General features: G+C 44.1%; 1 protein-coding gene across 1 annotated transcript in view; it reads left to right on the top strand.

The window, feature by feature from the left end:
- The window catches only part of cacna1aa (calcium channel, voltage-dependent, P/Q type, alpha 1A subunit, a), a gene marked incomplete at both ends in the record, with an annotated part of 229,070 nt that overhangs the window by 197,629 nt on the left and 10,036 nt on the right, over nucleotides 1–21,405 (top strand). The window contains 4 exon segments of the mRNA XM_084329161.1: nucleotides 2,996–3,111; nucleotides 5,092–5,224; nucleotides 9,148–9,261; nucleotides 15,376–15,417. Of these exon segments, the coding sequence (XP_084185287.1) occupies nucleotides 2,996–3,111; nucleotides 5,092–5,224; nucleotides 9,148–9,261; nucleotides 15,376–15,417 (405 nt within the window).

The raw sequence follows: 21,405 nt of genomic DNA on the forward strand, positions 1-21,405 counted from the left end.
CTCGAGGCCACATCCTACACGTTTTCCTCCGTGCTCCTCTTCCTCCACCCTCTTCATACCCCCTCCAGCACCCACCCATGCTACCACCTGCTCTGAGAGGAGGGGTGGACCACCACACCTTAAAGCAGCACTCAAATCAAAAGGCAAGCAATTTTAATCAATATATACAAGATATTCTGGTATTTAAAGTGGCGCTCCATAGGTGGCCAACATTAGAGAACAAGAGATAAGAGTCAGAGCTTGCAACGGAGAGGCATGATATTCCCATGTTTGGTGTTGGGATGATGATGATGATGGGGGGGGGGGGTTGTTTATTATCCGTATTAAGGTCACGAACGCTGTTCAATGAACTGACATTTTTTGACAAATGTCTGAATTTGTTTGCATTTCTTTGTTTGACCTGCACGTTTCTTTCCCATCCACTTAAAAAGGTTTAACTTGCATGGGAACTGCCACCCAGGGTAAACCTGTTACCTCCGTTGACCATATTCACACGGTGGCCGTTTTGTTCTTATGTCGTGCTCAGGTTGGGATTCCTTGTGAATATGGTCAATTGAATAGCAGGCGTTTGGACATATAAAGGGTGCGGCCGCACTGTGTAATTCTTGGTTTCTCGTACAGCATCTATTTTGAAAATGCTCCTGCCATAAATCAAAACCAAATCTCTATGAAACCTTCTGTGAACCAAAAGTAAGAATAAATAATACTTCTAATTGTGATCGTAAACCAAAATTGCCGGCCCTGCACATGTGAACAACAGCAAAGTGAAACATTCCCCTTCCAGGTAACTTTCTTGCGTCAAACAGTGTTCCAAGGGACTCGATTTCCCATTGAGCACAGTTACTTATTCAGGGCTGAAAATGTGCCACAGATAATTCCTTTCTTTCTGGAGGTTCAGATTTCCCTCCCAAAGCGACAGCGCCTGGCTTGGAGTGGCAGGTTGGCAGCTTTCTAAGTGGATGGAGTAATAACAGAATGACAGAATGTATATTGGATATGGATCTGTCCCGTCATGCATTTCTCCTGCTGTACGTACAGTAACCCCCCCCCCTTCTACCGCAGGATTTGTACCGACGCTCGTCTTCCGTCCTTCGTCCCTCCTTCAACTCTCCTCTTTTCTGTCATCCCTCTCTTCTTATCCAAATCCACCCTTTTTTACCATCTCCTTTTTGACACTTTTTTTCATTCCTTTTCCCTCTGTTTATATGTTTATAGCCACCTTGTGTTTTCTTCTTCTTTAGAACGTCTGTCCTCTTCTTTTGTCAATGATGCAAACCTGCCATCAGTTGAAGAGGCTTGTTGGAACTGTTTGTGTTGATGTGTAATAACTGCCTGTTGGGTCTGCATTATGGTCTGCCTTGTTCAACTCTCTACCCCCCCTCCGCCTCCTCTAGATATTATGGTCTGCCTTGATCAACTCTCCACTCGCCACCCCCCCCCCCCCCCCCCCCCTCCGCCTCCTCTAGATATTATGGTCTGCCTTGATCAACTCTCTACTCCCCCCCCCCCTCCGCCCCCTCTAGATATTATGGTCTGCCTTGATCAACTCTCTACTCCCCCACTCCGCCTCCTCTAGATATTACAGGTATCACAGTAAACCAATTGACCTATCTCAAGCCCCACCCTCTTTTCTCCAATCACAACTGTTGCTTTTCTCGATCGTCCAATCACAACCGTTGCTTTTATCGATCCTCCAATCACAACTGTTGCTGCTTTCCTCTGACAAACAAAGCAACAGTTGTGATTGGAGGATCAAGAGAAGAGGGTGGGGCTTATGATAGGTAAATTGGCTCCTCCATGGTCCGAGTACCATTCAACTTCTCCACGTCAGAATGAAGAGAAGAGCGACATGCAGCTTGTAGATCAGCACACGGCTCTGAGAGGCCTGATGAAGGTCAGTTCAGGCCATGAATAATGTTTCTAAAATCTAAAATCTTATCTCAGTGTTATTATCCATTGGAGACCCATATTTACAAAAAATTATTGAGAAAAATGTATCGCAAACAATTTTGCAGGGTATTGTGTAGAATAATACCTACATTACAAGCTAGGTCTTCAAAAATCTAGGTGAGGAAAGTGAATGAATAACACTCTCTCCCCTCCCTCAATACCCACCATTGAAGTGCTTTTGAGCAAGGCGCTTAACCCCCAAATGCTCCCCAGGTGCAGGACTGTGGTAAAAATGCACTTGGCAATAAATAAATTCTATTATATTAATTAATATTATATAAAGTAATTTGAGGACCCATTTTTAACCTCTTAAGTCCTAGCCATATTTTCAGAAAATTTGCCTAAACGTACAAACCCAGGTAAATGGAAGATTGAATGACGTAATTTCCTCGCGGCTAAATCCTCCGGTTTCCTAATAACACTTACAATTATTGGTAAACAAACATAGTGCTGAAAATATACACTTTGACTGCTGTTTTGATAGGGTTAAGGTCTTTACTCTTGGCGACATTTGAAAAAGAAACGCAACATTACTTAATACGGACTGTATTGATCTATTTATGACGTGAAATAAATCTCGGGCCCGGTACCGATGCCGATCGGGCTTAAGGGGTTAATCTCTCTGTGGCCCTCCTTCGGGCCCCAACCCTGCAACTGAAAAGTGCTGCCTTATCCGAGCCTACAGTCGCACCCAAGCGGTTACTTACCACCTGTCACAGAGTCACAGAGCCACGCGTCTACGGTTCCGGATTCCAAACCGGCAACCTGGAAGCCAACGACCCCATTGGCATGACAACGGCGTCATCCATCGGCAGCCTCGCACAGACCTCCCAGAATTCCTTGCTGTGACTCCTCCTACCTACTGGCTGACATGGCCACCGGATATCCTTTCTCCCCCCCTTCCCCCCCTTTCCTCCCTCCTTGGCAGTATGAAATGCAGAGGCGCTGCATTGCTGTCCTTCTCCTGCTCTGCCTCCCTGCCCCTCCCTCTTCCTTGTTATTCTGCCTGATAGCTGGCGCCGGCCATGTTGTATATCTCACACAGAATCGAACGCCATTACTGTTTCAGCGTGTGGAGCCGCCCTCCCCCAACCCGGACGGGGGTCCGGGACTCAACAACGCCCTCCCTCCACCCGAGCCCACTGAGCCTGTCAATGGCCTGTGAGTAGGACTCTCTCTCTCTTTCTCTCTCTCTCTCTCTCTCTCTCTCTCTCTCTCTCTCTCTCTCTCTCTCTCTCTCTCTCTCTCTCTCTCTCTCTCTCTCTCTCTCTCTCTCTCTCTCGTCTCTCTTTCCCTCTCTCTCTCTCCCTCTCTCTCTTTCGCTCTTCCTCTTTCTCTCCCTTCCTTTATCTCTCTCCATCCCTCTCTCCTCCCTCTCTCTGTCTCTCCCTTTCTCTCTCTCCCTCTTTCTCTCCCTCTCTCTCCCTTCATTTATCTCTCTCCATCCCTCTCTTTTTCTCTCTACCCTCTCTCTCTATCCCTTTCTCTCCTTTTCTCCCTTTTTCTTTATCCCCTCTCTTTCCACTTGCCTTTTTTCTTCTTTCCTCCTTCCCTCTTTCTTTCTTTCTTTCTTTCTTTCTTTCTTTCTTTCTTTCTTTCTTTCTTTCTTTCTTTCTTTCTTTCTTTCTTTCTTTCTTTCTTTCTTTCTTTCTTTCTTTCTTTCTTTCTTTCTTTCTTTCTTTCTTTCTTTCTTTCTTTCTTTCTACCTTCCTTCCTTTCCTTCCTTCCTCCACCAGTAGGAGGAGGACTAGGGGCCAGGTCACCTCTTGTCGATCCCTAGACGGAGGGCAGGTGAACGGGAGCTGCGTGTGTGTGATTGAGGAATGAATGCATTCAGTTCAGGCCTTATGAATGAATGAATGAATGACTTTATTTGACAATATAAAAAATAAACATGTGACAGAAGAGCACAGTCGGGATATACTGCCAAGGATGTAACACAAAAAAGCTCAGAGCTTATTTCCATTGTGGTCCTTGTAGGGGGGTGGGGGAATGTGATGCTTAACACATGCATCATACAAAACGTGACATCACAACACATCACATATACCATTTAACATTTATATACATACAGACTCATACAACATGCAAGGGTGCCTTAAGCTAAGTGTCTAGGTATAGTCCCTTTTGAGCCATGTCTTCAGGCTGGACTTGAATCTAACGGCACTGTCTATGGTTTTCAGTTCACTGGGCAGACTATTCCAAAAGACAGCTGCTGAATATAAAAATGACTCCTTCCCCATACAGCTCCTGAATCTGACTGGCACAAAGTCAGTTGAGCTGCGCCTTGTTTGGTAAGCATGGGTGTCTCTGATTCGGTTGAAGTAATTGTTAAAGTACACTGGCACTACCATATGCACTATTCTGTGAACTAGGCACATCCCTATCTGGTTTACTCTGTCTTCCACCTTAAGCCATCTCATGACCTCAAAGTGAGATGGGTCAAGGTGGGTTCGAGCAGGTAGCCTTAGTATTACCCTGATTAGCTTGTTTTGTTTATTTTCTGACTTTTGGGGGCACTGTTGTACCAGGAGCCACACGCATAGTCATAGTGACACTGTATGAGAGCTCCAGCAAGAATCTTCATCGCTGACTGATCTAAAAAATGAGAGATTCTGGCTAGGTATCTAGTCCTGTTATTTATCTTTGTAAGTGCTTGGTGAGCCATGCTTTCCCCTGCACTGGCGCTTTATGAAGAGGTGGTGTTATTTTATGTGTGTGTTTTGGGCAGGGAGCATCTGTAGGGTACTATCAGTGTGTGCGTGCGTGCGTGCGTGCATGCGTGCGTGCGTGCGTGCGTGCGTGTGTGTGTGTGTGTGTGTGTGTGTGTGTGTTTGCCCATGCCTCCATAACTTAGCCCAGTAAATCAGTGTGTGTGTGTGTGTGTGTGTTTGCCCATGCCTCCATGACTTAGCCCAGTAAATCAGTGTGTGTGTGTGTGTGTGTGTGTGTGTGTGTGTGTGTGTGTGTGTGTGTGTGTGTGTGTGTGTGTGTGTGTGTGTGTGTGTGTGTGTGTGTGTGTGTGTGTGTGTGTGTGTGTGTGTGTGTGTGTGTGTGTGTGTGTGTGTGTGTGTGTGTGTGTGTGTGTGTGTGTGTGTGTGTGTGTGTGTGTGTGTGTGTGTGTGTGTGTGTGTGTTGTAGGCCGGTGGAGGGGGGGATCCCAGAGAGCCAGTCCTGGGTGACGGTGAGGGCTCAGGAGATGTCCCAAAAAGTGGGCAGCTGGAGCCCAGAGGGACCGCCTGAGGACGGCCTGGCCAGCATGTCCAACTCCCAGGTAGAGGACACACACACACACACACACACACACACACACACACACACACACACACAATGATGTATTTACAATGATCACTATGACATTGCATGTGCAGACTGATGTGATAGGCTAGCTGGCACATGCAGACTGGTGTGAAAGGCTAGCTGACACATGCAGACATGTGATTGGCTAGCTGAAACATGCAGACTGATGTGATAGGCTAGCTGGCACATGCAGACTGGTGTGATTGGCTAGGTGGCACAACAATAGCTTTGCAGGCTTTGCATTATTCTTTAGTTTTGGGACAGAGAGGGAGGAGCTATGTTTGTTTGTTTACGAGGCTCTTTGTTGCCCTCTAGAGATCAGAAATCAATTATTGTATCTTTAAAGCAATGCACCCGATTTTCCATCAGATCCGGACTTTGAATGATGAAATATTGTTCACTCTGATCAATGACACGACATTAGCTGTGACTTACAAATACAGTTTATTGCCCCCGCCTGAGCGCACACCTAGCGACGTCAGAAAACAAGACGCACATCAATGCATTTCATCTTAACTGAGTTAGTTACACATAAGGCCTGGTCTGTGATCCGTTTGTTGCATTTCCATCCATAATGGTTGACATTAAAGTACGGGAGGCAAAAACTGAGTGCAGATCAGCGCATATGGAGAAAAGCACTGAATTGTCTCCCTCCTAACCTGCCTACAGTCTAATCTGATTGGCTGTTGCTGCCTCGACACCCAGGGATGTGATTTTCCGTTTTTAACCGGATTTCCGGTTTTCTGACCTAAAATCATGATACTTTTTTTTTCTTTAATGTTTTGATTATTTTTTCACCTGGGCCCTGTTTCTTGTACGTGGTTCAACTAAGTCGATCAAGATGTCATTATCCAGCTTCAGTTAACCCGATGTTTGAAGCCGGGATTTTCCTGTTCCACGAAGGTGGATTCAGTCTCGTTAACTCAAGCCAGACTTGCGACTCAGGCTAAATGCGCGCGGCCGCTTTAGGTGAAAAGCCAGCACGTATCGATGGCAGAGATCCTGATTCTCTAACGGCATTGATTGATTAATTGATTTAAGACTTTATTGACAGATTGCAATACGGCTCAATCGCCTCGCCGACAAGTTAAATGCGTTATCTATAGGCTAATTTTAAGTCCCTCATTACCTCAATCAATCAGATTATATTTCTTTAAACTTGCCTGCTGGATTGAATAATCAAATGAGATCTTGCTAGCGAAAATAATTAGTTAACTGTTATACAGAATTACGATACGGCTCTCTTACCCATTGATTGATGTATAGTCAATCTTTAAGTTATCTCCAATGTGGTCTAACGGGTTGTTCTTTTGACTTTCACACAGACGACCGGGGTTCGAGACCCTAGTCGTCTCCTTCTTTTTGCAATATAGGAATAATTCAATTTGGTGCACGTTGAGAGCTATATAAAGAATGACATCCTCAATGCATGTAGATTTATAATATTTTAACTTAAAACCAGGCTACTTTGGCGTATAATCATTAATATTATATTCAAAAAAATCATATTGGAAACACCGGGTTTTGAACCCCGGTCACTGGGTTGGCAGGCTTGAGCACTACCGCTGCACCACTGTGCCAGATGGGATAAATTCATTGTTTATACATTAATGAACGAGAGACCCGTGTTTAGAATATCCTTTGTTTTGAATGAAGTTTATCTCTTTATCCTCATTCATTAATGTGACGTCAACGGCTCATTCAATTTCTCAAATCCGTCAAACAGCGCATCTCATCAGACATCTTAATCCCAGTTACAATTAAAATAACCACATAATGTGTACATCGCACGAGCGAGCGCCACCGTCGCCACGGTATATATAACGTGCATTATTTAGGACAAAGTGAATTTAGTATCAGCATTTTGGGTCTATTTTACATTTCAAAAGCCCCCTCTGGAAGAATGGAGCACAAAAACGTAATTCAGAATGGTATAATGCAGATCGTAGACTGTGGGAATAGTTTCAGGAAACGAGCTGTCACTTTCTTTGCGGGGGCGTGGCTCTGCGTGATCCGGCTAACTTGAACTTGAACTCTGCTTTCGACCAGGCTCAAACTTTTGGATCTGTTGTCATGGTGATTTGGAAAATCCACGTACATGGAACCGGAAAGTCCGGCTAACTCAGTTATCCAGTTAAAGTTATCCGGCTAACTCAGTTATCCAGGTACAAGAAACAGGGCCCTGGTCTAAGTGAAACACGAAAGCAACATTTATCAGACCTGCTATTCTTGCATAACAGATTTTCATTGGCTATCGATAATGTTAGCAGTTTTGTTGAGTGGCGCGAGATGCTGTAAAGACGTCAACACACTGGGAAACACACTAACACTGGATTGCTTTTGTAAAACTGACCAACCAGGGAAGGTTACTTGCAAGCAGTGCCGCAGTCTGCCACTCAACACTACTCAAGGGAGAGCAAGCATTGTCCAGTTAATGTGAAGCTCTGTAGAAACATCAAACTCTCAAGCATGAGGTACAGAAGCCAACCTAGACATAATCAAGAAGCTGAGATGGAGAAATGTCACCACCTTCATTCTCAAAATCGACCTGAGAGCAAAAGAAAAGAAAAAGAGTCCATTAGTCCAACTGCAGCCCTTCGCAGTAGGCAAGACTTCCAGAGGAGGCGGTTACAGGTGTTGCACAATCTGGTTGCAAAGAAGAAAAGATAAGGTCCTAACGTTAGTGTTTGAGCCAGGATGACTTGGGAGGGGTCAAGATGACCCCCTTTAAATTTTTTAGTGGGACACTGATATATTTGATTCATTTTCTTTGTCCCTTTCCTCTCCCACCTTCCTCTTCCCTGTGAACAGTTCAATATATACAAATAAAATGTGTTCATTCATTCAAATGGAGTGTTATAAAATTTAAAAAAAAGATTGTTTAGAAAATGTTCAGGTTTTTTTCGTAAGGCGCAATCACATCCCTGGACACCCGCCCCTTCATCCGCATCCCATTGGCAGACAACAGAGACATTTCCCCATCAGCATCATTTAGACTCAATCTACTATTTTCCTTTCAGCTATCTCTCCGTTTATCTATTGTTTGGTTGGCATTGGCATGTTTTTCTCTCTCCTTCATAGTCTTCTACCCTTTCTTTCACTCTCTTGCTCAAAGGTTTTCTGTCTATCTTTCCTTGCTGTTTTCTTTCTGTACTTTTTATATCTTTCTATGTCTATTTCTTCCTCTATTTTTCATTTCGTCTCGTTCTTGTCGTCGGGCAGATCACGCCGTCTCAAACCCCTCTGAGCCTGTGGGCCCCTACGGAGGTCCCCCGACTGGGCACATGTGTAAACCCACCCTTGACGCCCTTTCCTGACCTTTTTTTTCCCTCTTTGAATCACAAGTTTATATTGTTTTTGATTTGTTGAATAAGTCTTTCCTTACTGTAGGTCCCCAAAATACGTGTTTGTATAGCATTACTTTACTGCCACGTGTGTTCCTAACATTCCTTGAACAGTTTTTGGAGACGCTCAGGTCTCTGGGCCTCTAGCTCCAGTTCCAGCTCTCAAGATGCCCAGTCGCCAGCCTCTGCTCAAGACCCAAGTTCCAGTCATAGCACGCCAATTGCACTCTCATCTCCAACCAAAACCTCAGCTCAAGCTCCAGGCATCCATCTATTCCTCAGCACCACTCACAGCACTCAATCGTCCAAAATAGAGAATCTGACGACAAGAACAAGGGGCTTGGACACACACACACACACACACCCCCACTCTCTTTCTCTCGCACCAATAAAACTCTCCCTCCAACTGTCACTTCTGCCAGCGTGGCCCAGTGGCGTCCCCAGTGTCCCAGTTCTCTCTTCCACTAGCGACATTTAACCCTCCTGACCACCTTGCCATGCGGTTCCCATGCCGTGTCAGTTGCTCATGCCCTCTCCTGCTCTGTTTTCACAGACGGTAGAGATGAGAGAGATGGGGCGGGACGGGTACTCGGATACCGAGCCCTTTCAGCCAATGGAAGGCCACGGGCGGGCCGCTTCCATGCCCCGCCTCCCAGGCGACAACCAAGTGAGCACTCTCATCCTTCCACTCTCATCCTTCCTGCCTCCCTTTCTCCCTCCCTCCTCATCCTTTTTCATCTTCCCTCCTTTCCTTATTTCCTTCACTCACTTCCCTTTTCCCGTCTTGTGTTTCCTTGACATTATCTGGTTTGCCGCAGTCCAAATTTAGAAACTGCATCCTCGCATTCTCTGCTGAAGGACGCGCTGCGCCGACAGTCTGGGGTTCTGCAAACGACGAGCCAGAAATGCCAAAGAAATTAAAACTTCTGTGCGATGGTTAATACTGGGCAATGAACCGGACGGGAATTGCTTTTATTTGTCCACATACAGCGGATGCACCCCAAAGGTTGACGAGGTAATTTGGTGCCAAAACATCACGCAACAAGGTCACCCATTCCAGACAGACGTTACAAGGACACACGGGACCTCGTGGAAACACGAGACATAAAGTTAGACCAGTGGTTCTCAAAGTGCGGTCCGGGGACCCCCTTGAAGGGGTTCCAGGTGGTCCCCAAGCTAAATGAAGAATAGTTTAATTTCTGGTCATAGGTTTCACTCTGTCCTCTAATTATCTCCTCATCAGTATAGGAATTCTGTAATAACACCAAATCCGATAATAATGTTGAAAAGCCTAAATCCTTTGGGGTCCGTTCAGGGGTCCTTGGATGTAAACACGTTTGAGATGCGTTCAGTAGCCGAACGGCTCAGCTTCGCTCAGAGCGGGAAAACGCACTTAACGGGTTGCTCATTTCCGCTCACACTGGGCTGCTCAGAGCGTCGCTGAGCACTTTCTGACGGGGCTCAATACATACTGAAGAAATGGATCCTACACGGATGCTCTTACGATCTGTCAAACGTGGACGGGTCATTAAATGGCAGTTGCTCAGCGCTCAGATAGAGCAGAGTGTTAAGTGATTAAAAAATTTGTTCAGCGCTCACAATGAGCATGAGTGCTCAGTTACTCTTAATGCACCCAGAGTTAAACAACAGAAACTCTCATTTTGTAAACGATTTAGACAAAGATGTGTGAAATGGAATTGAACCCTGTCGTGGAAATTTAATATTTTATCCAATAAGATGTGAGCCGAAAATGCAAAAAATACAAAGATATTCAGAACTATGGATACAACACCAAATCCAGAATCAAGGGTTAGAACAAAAAATTATTGGTTACATTCATCTTATATTGTCTTATTATTATTGTCTCATTTTCTCTTATTATTACCCTCTCTCAAAGGTGGGGGTCGCATAATAATAGCCACACATGCTAAACTTTAATAAACACATCTCTTGATTTGTTTATTCAGCAACACGTGTCTAAGTATGGGCGTCTGATATTCTCTCAGCTGCCTGTCAGTCCCACTATTAACCTGACCCGTCAGATGGTCTGTTCTCGCTAGGCGCACTGCCGTGCAAGGTTATCTGCCGTGGTGGAAAGTAACTCAAGTACTACTTGTACTTTACGTGAGTATTTAAATTTTAGGGAACTTTATACTTTTACTCCACTACATTTCAAAGGAAGTACTTTGAAGAAAAAGATTTTGCATAGAAGACATGGCAAAAATGTATGAAGATTATATGCTTTCACATTTGAAGCCTGTCAATTACAAGAGGACATAATCAGAGCAGCATAACTGGACCACATAGTGTACCACTTTAACATAACCTTTAATCAGAGCAGCATAACTGGACCACATAGTGTACCACTTTAACATAACCTTTAATCAGAGCAGCATAACTGGACCACATAGTGTACCACTTTAACATAACCTTTAATCAGAGCAGCATAACTGGACCACATAGTGTACCACTTTAACATAACCTTTAATCAGAGCAGCATAACTGGACCACATAGTGTACCACTTTAACATAACCTTTAATCAGAGCAGCATAACTGGACCACATAGTGTACCACTTTAACATAACCTTTAATCAGAGCAGCATAACTGGACCACATAGTGTACCACTTTAACATAACCTTTAATCAGAGCAGCATAACTGGACCACATAGTGTACCACTTTAACATAACCTTTAATCAGAGCAGCATAGTTGGACCACATACCACTTTAACATAACCTTTAATCAGAGCAGCATAACTGGACCACATAGTGTACCACTTTAACATAACCTTTAATCAGAGCAGCATAGTTGGACCACATAGTGTACCACTTTAACATACCCTTTAATCAGAGCAGCATAGTTGGACCACATACCACTTTAACTTAGAGGTCAATGGATCGAGGATTGAACGCTCCCAAGCACTGGAATACACAAACGTTATGTAGAATGGATACTTTTACTTTAGATATTTAAGTACATTCAATAGAAAATAAGTCTCTACTTTTACTTACGTAGAATTTGAATGGAGGACTTTTACTTTTACCAGAGTACTCTGGGTATTCTACTTTTACTTGTTTAAAGGAACAGTGTACTTTTTTTTATCTGGTTATCTGCCTATCACACAGGTGCAGGCCTCCACACTGGTGACAACATCTAAGCCAGTTTAATGTTGTCTTTTGGCTAGTTTTGAGATGGGCTCTTCTGTCCAGACACTTATTTCCTTGTTAATTGGGAACAAAACCCAATTAAACGTCTAGCCTGTGCATTTAGCAGTGTGATTCATTTCAGTGCGTGAAAACAGACATGTTAAAATATCAGCAGTTTTCACTCTTAGTATGAACACATTCTTGAATGTCTTACGATACAGTGTATGTATAGCCTAAATTAAATATTTCTATCACAACCACATTTGAAAGGAATCTAAGTTAAAACTGCACTATTGGATGCAGCTTTTTCATGGCAAGACGTCACTTTAGTCGTCTAAATCATGCTGTTGGGCTGAATGAGAGAAAACTACTATGAGCTCCTCTGGCCCAGGTACGACCAGTGGCAGGAAATATGATCTGCAAACAGGAAAATACGCAGTTTACAATAGAACTACGTGAAAGGCTACAGTCTTAATTCCTAGAGAATAAGGGTTACACCTTAATAATATGTGTGTATATATGTATATATAGTATACGCAGTATATACAACAACAATCAGCAGCAATCGAGAGCGGCGTTCTGCTGACAGCCCGGAGACATCATTAGCCATCGCTTCTCCTCCATCTCAAAAGGCACCATAACCGGGTGAACCTCCATGCTTTTTACTTTTCTCCTCCCTCCCTCCCTCCCTCCCTCCCTCCCTCCCTCCCTCCCTCCCTCCCTCCCTCTCTCTCTCATCCTCCCATCCTCGCCATATGCATGCAGGTGTATAAACGTGTGGTCGTCCTTTTTTCATCAAACACCCTCATCCCTGTTACACTTAAGTAATAGCTCACGACGTGGTATATGGTTATTATATTGAACTGCGCCCCTTAGCTCTGATATAATAACCATATACCACGGCCTGTCGTGAGCTATTGCTTAATTATGCCCTGGTGAGTGCTGTGGTTGTCAAGCACACACACACCCGTGCACGCACACACACAGACACACACACAAACTGGACCAATCCAAGACCCCTCCCTCAAACCTTTATTTTTTTGGTTCTCTCACTAAACACTTTCTCCCTCTCTTTGATCAAATCCTTTCTCCCCTCCTGCTGAAGGGCCTGCCTGCACCCACCACCACGTCTAGGAATGTGGGGAATTAATTTGTTTTTACCGGGGTTTGGAGAAATCGCATAATTTTCCCACTGAAAAACTGTTTGAGTGGTTTCAGTAGCAGCTGTAGCCCCACGCCGAGGTTGAGACAAATGTGGCAGTGCTTCAGCTCCAGTTGGATATGGATGTGTGTGTGTGTGTGTGTGTGTGTGTGTGTGTGTGTGTGTGTGTGTGTGTGTGTGTGTGTGTGTGTGTGTGTGTGTGTGTGTGTGTGTGTGTGTGTGTGTGTGTGTGTGTGTGTGTGTGTGTGTGTGTGTGTGTGTGTGTGTGTGTGTGTGTGTGTGTGTGTGTGTGTTTATTTGGGGCTTGCGGGTTGTGTGATGATGAAGAGCTGCGTTTTTATGTGTGTGTGGAATTGTGTGTGATGATGATGATGATGATGATGATGATGATGATGATGATGATGATGATGATGATGATGATGATGATGATGATGCGTGCTTGTGTGGATGGGCGCAGTTTGTGTTGGTTCAGTAGGCTCACTGAACCGCCTAGTGGCTGTAGCCAAAAATGCATGTAAGGATTTTTCTTTTTTTTAACAACACAGAATTAATCATTTATTGATGTGTAATGTTCTAACTCATGATGATGAATACAAAATAAAAGTAATGGTGTGTTTCTTTTCCTAAAACATGGGTAGGTCTGATTTACCACACCGTGCCCATTAGCTAAATCAGTGATAGCTGGCTGACACTGACAAGCACACAACAGGAAGCTGCTCCAGCGGTCTGCACTGAAAGGCTCGTAGTCTCCACCAGGCGGAGTGCCTGGGGGAGATCATGTAATCGGTCGTGTGTGTCTGTCTGTCTGTTTCTTCAGCAAATCTTGCCAACTACAAGGCTGCAAGAGGGCGACACTACACAGGTTCACTGCTTTACAAAATGGGCATGCCATAGTGAACCTATTGCCGTTTATATAAATATGCGTTACAAACATTTATGAATTAATTTCCATCGTTGTCCATTGAAATAGGCCCCACCTCCTTTCATATCTCCGTTTGTCGTAGAGACTTATGGGAGGTGTCGATGAACTCAAGGCCCCCATGCTTAAGTGTGTGATAATAGTGTGATAGGAATAGTGTGAGAAGATGTGCTTTTATTGGTCTATTTTGCCCCACCCCCTACACTTAACGTGTAGAATACATCTATCCTTAGTAGATTAGTGACTTGTCAACATATTTGGGCTTTTTTTCCTTTCCCGTGGTCAGTGGATGATCTCTATGTATGTTGTGTGAGTGTGTTTGGATACCAATAATTAGAATGAATGGTAATAGATGGTGTCTGCACTTGTGAATATATACCTCCCTGGGTTAGGACAGGTTGGGCCATGGGGCCTTGAGCCGGTGTCAGGGTCACACTCACATTAATACCATAATATTCTGGAGATTCTATGACGATGTAAATCCCATATCCCTTTTACAAGCGCCGGGGTAAATAAGCGCACATACATACTACGGGGAAACTGAATATGATGACTGGGATATAGCCACATCTACACACTGTTGTTAGATGCTAACCTTGTTCATTTACGTTTGGGTTTTTTCTGTCTGTGTGAGTTCTGTTTCCACGGGCAATGCCAGCGATATTCTATCCCCTCGTGCTATATGGACAATTGGACATATTGGTTGTGTACGAAAAATACATGCAAACATCTAATCTCGTCAAACACCATGTACAGATTTCACACAGCTGTGAACCCCCAAACACAAAAGTCAAACTGCGCTTGTGTGACGTGTGACGTGCATGTGTCTGTGTGCGTGTCATGTGTACGTGTCATGTGTCTGTGTACGTGTGCGTCTCCGCTGGCACATTAGAAAGTGTTTTACCCGCTCTCTTGCGATACAGTACGACCGCGCTCTGCCTTCAAACTCACTGATCCCCTCGTCTGCTCTGTGGTGATATTATAACTGTGTATGTGGTGTTTTCTGCTAGCATATACGTTGTTGTTGTTTTTGTTGTTGTGGTGGTGGTGGTGTTGTTGATAGTGTCATTGCTATGGCGATGTTGTCTCTTACACTGTCTTCGGGCACCCCCACCCCCTTCCCTCCCAGTGTCTGTGGTAAGTGTCTCTCGCCCACCCTCACCGCTGCTTGTATGTCTAACCAATCTCTCTCTCCCTCTCTCTTCTCTCTCTCTCTCTTTTTGCTTTCTCCTCTGCTCCACCTCCCATCCCCCCTACCACCGACACTGTGGTTGTCATCCCCATATCCTCATCCTCATCATCCTCCTCTTCCTCCTCCTCCACCACATCCATTTGTGTATCAATCCACCCCCCCCCCCCACCCCCCCCTTCGGTTGGTGTACCCTACCTGTGCTGTACCTGTGGCTGTGTGTGTGTGTGTGTGTGTGTGTGTGTGTGTGTGTGTGTGTGTGTGTGTGTGTGTGTGTGTGTGTGTGTGTGTGCGTGTGTGCGTGCGTGTGTGTGCGTGTGTCTGCGTGTGTGCGTGCGTGTGTGTCTTCTCTGTGCTTGTTCAGCCGCGGAGGAAAGGGAGGCAGCGTGGCGCCAATAACCTCAGTGTATGTACCGTGTCCTTCTCCTCCTCCCTTCCTTTAGTTCTCTCTGTCTTCCTTTAGTTCTCTCTGTCTTCCTTTAGTTCTCTCTGTCTTCCTTTAGTTATCTGTCTTCCTTTAGTTCTCTCTGTCTTCCTTTAGTTCTCTCTGTCTTCGTTTAGTTCTCTGTCTTCCTTTAGTTCTCTGTCTTCCTTTAGTTTTCTGTCTTCCTTTTGTTCTCTCTGTCTTCCTTTAGTTCTCTCTGTCTTCCTTTAGTTATCTGTCTTCCTTTAGTTCTCTGTCTTCCTTTAGTTCTCTGTCTTCCTTTAGTTCTCTGTCTTCCTTTAGTTCTCTCTGTCTTCCTTTAGTTCTCTGTCTTCCTTTAGTTCTCTGTCTTCCTTTAGTTCTCTCTGTCTTCCTTTAGTTCTCTGTCTTCCTTTAGTTCTCTGTCTTCCTTTAGTTCTCTGTCTTCCTTTAGTTCTATCTGTCTTCCTTTAGTTCTATCTGTCTTCCTTTAGTTCTCTGTCTTCCTTTAGTTCTCTGTCTTCCTTTAGTTCTATCTGTCTTCCTTTAGTTCTCTGTCTTCCTTTAGTTCTCTCTGTCTTCCTTTAGTTATCTGTCTTCCTTTAGTTCTATCTGTCTTCCTTTAGTTCTCTGTCTTCCTTTAGTTCTGTCTGTCTTCCTTTAGTTCACTGTCTTCCTTTATTTCTATCTGTCTTCCTTTAGTTCTCTGTCTTCCTTTATTTCTGTCTTCCTTTAGTTCTCTGTCTTCCTTTATTTCTGTCTTCCTTTAGTTCTCTGTCTTCCTTTAGTTATCTCTGTCTTTCCTTAGTTCTCTGTCTTCCTTTAGTTCTCTGTCTTCCTTTAGTTCTCTCTGTCTTCCTTTATTTCTGTCTTCCTTTAGTTATCTGTCTTTCCTTAGTTCTCTCTGTCTTCCTTTAGTTCTCTGTCTTCCTTTAGTTATCTCTGTCTTTCCTTAGTTCTCTGTCTTCCTTTAGTTCTCTGTCTTCCTTTAGTTCTCTCTGTCTTCCTTTATTTCTGTCTTCCTTTAGTTCTCTGTCTTTCCTTAGTTCTCTCTGTCTTCCTTTATTTCTGTCTTCCTTTAGTTCTCTGTCTTTCCTTAGTTCTCTCTGACTTCCTTTAGTTCTCTGTCTTCCTTTAGTTCTCTCTGTCTTCCTTTAGTTCTCTGTCTTCATTTAGTTCTCTGTCTTCATTTAGTTCTCTGTCTTCATTTAGTTCTCTGTCTTCCTTTAGTTATCTGTCTTCCTTTAGTTCTCTGTCTTCCTTTAGTTCTCTGTCTTCCTTTAGTTCTCTGTCTTCCTTTAGTTCTCTCTGTCTTCCTTTAGTTCTCTGTCTTCCTTTAGTTCTCTCTGTCTTCCTTTAGTTCTCTCTGTCTTCCTTTAGTTCTCTGTCTTCCTTTAGTTCTGTCTGTCTTCCTTTAGTTCTCTGTCTTCCTTTAGTTCTCTGTCTTCCTTTAGTTCTCTGTCTTCCTTTAGTTCTCTATCTTCCTTTAGTTCTCTGTCTTCCTTTAGTTATCTCTGTCTTCCTTTAGTTATCTGTCTTCATTTAGTTCTCTATCTTCCTTTAGTTCTCTGTCTTCCTTTAGTTCTCTCTGTCTTCCTTTAGTTCTCTGTCTTCCTTTAGTTATCTCTGTCTTCCTTTAGTTATCTCTGTCTTCCTTTAGTTCTCTGTCTTCCTTTAGTTCTCTCTGTCTTCCTTTATTTCTCTATCTTCCTTTAGTTCTCTCTGTCTTCCTTTAGTTCTCTGTCTTCCTTTAGTTCTCTGTCTTCCTTTAGTTATCTCTGTCTTCCTTTAGTTCTCTGTCTTCCTTTAGTTATCTGACTTCCTTTAGTTCTCTGTCTTCATTTAGTTATCTGTCTTCCTTTAGTTATCTGTCTTCCTTTAGTTATCTGTCTTCCTTTAGTTCTCTGTCTTCCTTTAGTTCTCTCTGTCTTCCTTTAGTTCTCTGTCTTCCTTTAGTTCTCTGTCTTCCTTTAGTTATCTCTGTCTTCCTTTAGTTATCTGTCTCCCTTTAGTTATCTGTCTTCCTTTAGTTATCTGTCTTCCTTTAGTTCTCTGTCTTCCTTTAGTTATCTGACTTCCTTTAGTTCTCTGTCTTCATTTAGTTCTCTGTCTTCCTTTAGTTATCTGTCTTCCTTTAGTTATCTGTCTTCCTTTAGTTCTCTCTGTCTTCCTTTAGTTATCTGACTTCCTTTAGTTCTCTGTCTTCCTTTAGTTCTCTGTCTTCCTTTAGTTCTCTCTGTCTTCCTTTAGTTCTCTGTCTTCCTTTAGTTCTCTCTGTCTTCCTTTAGTTCTCTGTCTTCCTTTAGTTCTCTCTGTCTTCCTTTAGTTATCTGACTTCCTTTAGTTCTCTGTCTTCCTTTAGTTCTCTGTCTTCCTTTAGTTCTCTCTGTCTTCCTTTAGTTATCTGACTTCCTTTAGTTCTCTGTCTTCCTTTAGTTCTCTGTCTTCCTTTAGTTCTCTCTGTCTTCCTTTAGTTCTCTGTCTTCCTTTAGTTATCTGTCTTCCTTTAGTTCTCTGTCTTCCTTTAGTTATCTATGTCTTCCTTTAGTTCTCTGTCTTCCTTTAGTTCTCTGTCTTCCTTTAGTTATCTGTCTTCCTTTAGTTCTCTGTCTTCCTTTAGTTCTCTCTGTCTTCCTTTAGTTCTCTCTGTCTTCCTTTAGTTCTCTGTCTTCCTTTAGTTCTCTGTCTTCCTTTAGTTCTCTCTGTCTTCCTTTAGTTCTCTGTCTTCCTTTAGTTCTCTCTGTCTTCCTTTAGTTATTTCTGTCTTCCTCTGATATGTAGTTATATGGTAGTTACGCCTCTCTCACCCTCCTTTCTTCTCATTGCTGCTTCCCTCTCATGCTTTGTCTGTTCGTACAAGCGTGATCCTCCTATTCTGCCGCCTCTCTTTCTTCCCCCCTCTCTCTCTCTCTCTCTCTCTCTCTCTCTCTCTCTCTCTCTCTCTCTCTCTCTCTCTCTCTCTCTCTCTCTCTCTCTCTCACTCTCACTCTCACTCTCACTCTCACTCTCTCTCTCTCTCTCTCTCTCTCTCTCTCTCTCTCTCTCTCTCTCTCTCTCTCTCTCTCTCTCTCTCTCTTGTGTTTGTTTGTTTGTTTGGGTAACGTGTATTTCCATCTTCGGATTCAAGTCTCCGTATTTGTCCATCAACGAGTTTGTCTACGTTTAAAACGTCTCTACACATGTTTTGGCATGACCCCGCCCAACTCTTGCTCATAGTAAAGAAGCAATAGTTATTATCACAACTCTAGTTACATGATTGCTGGCAAAGCATCTTGCTGTGCCTATTGGACTGCTTCTCACACCCTCTGGCGCTCACAGAAAGAATTTTACTCAATGCACCAATCACTGATCAGGGCCACGCCCAGTGATGCGTTGCTCATGGGACGGGGTTGCACGCCGTGCAACCAAAGTTGTGAGCAGAAGCGCGTGCACACAGGAATGCGCTGCACTCGACTGATGCGCCAACTTGCAGTATACCCACCTGGCTTTTTGCATATCAATAGCGCCGGTCGTCAGGTGTTACATTCCATTCGTAGAGGCAATTTGGCACTGTCCTTATGCGAGGGAACATTGATGCGCATGCACGGGAGCGCGCGCGCCCGCCGTCATTAGCGTGCGTGCAACCAGTGTTGATATGAGAAACGCAACACTGGCCACGCCCACCTTTATATTTCATGTCGGCTGCACGTCTTGCTTCGCCTATTACACTATAGGGCAAAATGAGCATGTAGCCCTGATCAATGTACCCCTTAGTGGCCCCAAATGACCCATTAAAGGGATACAAACTCAAACCCTGCCACACTTGAAAGGAATATGCAGTGGACAAAGCTGTATTACTGTGTATATAAACGCAACAGCCAAACAGCCAATACTGACAGAGTCAGATAAAAAGCCTGAAAGAAAATATCTAAAAAAGGGTAATAAGATCCTGCCAAACAAGAAACCCAGACAGCCTCACAGCTAGATGGAGCTAGAGAGAGAGAGAGAGAGAGAGAGAGAGAGAGAGAGAGAGAGAGAGAGAGAGAGAGAGAGAGAGAGAGAGAGAGAGAGAGAGAGAGAGAGAGAGAGAGAGAGAGAGCAGGTGAAACCTGATAAAAGGGGATCAGGGGAAGAAGACCTTGAGGCTACTGCACACCCCTTGTAAAGGGCAGATATGAGACCGCTACTCAAGAGCACTCTGACCCCGACAGGTGGAGTGTGTCCTGCTAGGCTGTAGCAGCCAGTGTGACCCATACTGCTTAGACAGAGCCCTGCCTTAAAGCTGAGCCCCCGTGATACGCAAGCAGTTGTTGAATGGACCTGAAACATTTTGTGCACAGATAGGACAGATTTTCATTTGTATGTTAATTCACATCCCTCTGTCAAAGAGACAAGAACAAACTGCAAGGTGTTGTCAACCTTAGCTAAAAGATTATTGGCAAAACACAAAGATCCCTAGTACAGTTTAACAGTGTTCAAGTGCTCAAGAAAGCACATAAGATAATTAGTGACTCCACACATGTCCTTCATGTGTGTTTTGATTTGCTGCCATCAGGAAAGCACTTTAGACAGCCTGCCTGTAGAACAAACAGAAGGACGTTTGTTTTTGTTCCAGAGGCCATTGGACTGGTGAATGGCCACAGTAGAAGGAATGGTCAGTTCACTAATATGCACCCTTTGACCCATTGTTTTAAACAAATTTGACGAAAGTGCACTTTTTTTTGTACTGACTATAGACTTGACAGATCAACAATATAAGGATCCTGTTCTAACAGTGTCATGTCTCTTGTGCTTTAATAGTGTCATGTATGTCTCTTGTTCCCTGTTTTGTCATGGATGTGTATAAGTGCAGCTGTTTGCTGTATTCATGCCTTAAATTGCCCCTTGCGGGACTAATAAAGTATTTTTTTTATTGAATTTAATTGAACAGGTGTAAGCTCCTTTCAGTCTCATCAAAGTGAGGAGGAGGATAGAAAGCCTTGAGAACAATATCCCTGGAGCGGAAAGAGTTCCTAATGTTCTCTGGGTTGAAGGCTGACTTAGGTATCAGAATAGCACTGCTGCCATTGTCATTGGTAGTCCGGCGGTCTGGTTGAACCGATAAGGCACACAGCTCACTGACGCATTTAGCTGATGTGATGGACAAGAGGGAAGCTGTCTCGGAAGACAGCTGATGTGCTGAGTAGGGGAGTCTGTCCACCTGCCCCCTATTGAGTGAGAACAACACATCCATCCCCAACCTGATAGGGAGGCGTCCATGAAGACGGTCACATGGTATGTTGCCCATAGCAACACCACTCAAGAGGATTTGGGGGGTCCAGGATGCTTTTTCTTTACTTTTGCCTTTCTTTCTTTCTTTTCTCCCATCCCCCAATTTAGTTATGCCAATTCTGGGGAGGGTTTAACTTTAGACTATCACATGCCTCCTCCGATACATGTGCTTCTTTTCACCTGACAGCGAGGAGTTCCACTGGGAGAACGTAACGCACGTGGAGGTTCCGCTATTTCTCCCAGATCCCCTCCCTGCTGAACAGGCACCCCAACCGACCAGTAGGAGTCGCTGTTAGACCTCTTCGCTACCCAGCTTGGTCCAGGATGCTTGAGGACATATGAGGGCATCCTCAACAATGTTTTCTCATAGAAAACCACCTCTGTATTTTGCGCATGTGAAGAGGCCCAGATGGACCACTGGGCTGAAGCAATATTTCCCCAGCAGATGCATCACAGACAGAGCTGTGGCCGGGCGAGGATGAAACTCTCCTGTTGCTGAGGAGAGAGAGTGTTCAGAATCTTGCCCAAGAACTGACTGGGAAAAGGAACACTCTTGTTCCAATTATGATAGAGGACAGATGCTCTACCAGAATCCTGGTGTGGTGCATATCTGTCTCTTCCGACTGGCTGAAAACCAGAATGTCATCCATGTAGAATAATTCGTATTCCCTGGCGATGAGGCGACTCTAGGACCGTCGTCTCCAAGCACTTGGTGAATTGCAGGGCACCAGAAAGTACTCG

Source organism: Notolepis coatsorum (genome assembly GCF_963971535.1).
Source record: "Notolepis coatsorum genome assembly, chromosome: 14".
Lineage (NCBI taxonomy): Eukaryota > Metazoa > Chordata > Actinopteri > Aulopiformes > Paralepididae > Notolepis > Notolepis coatsorum.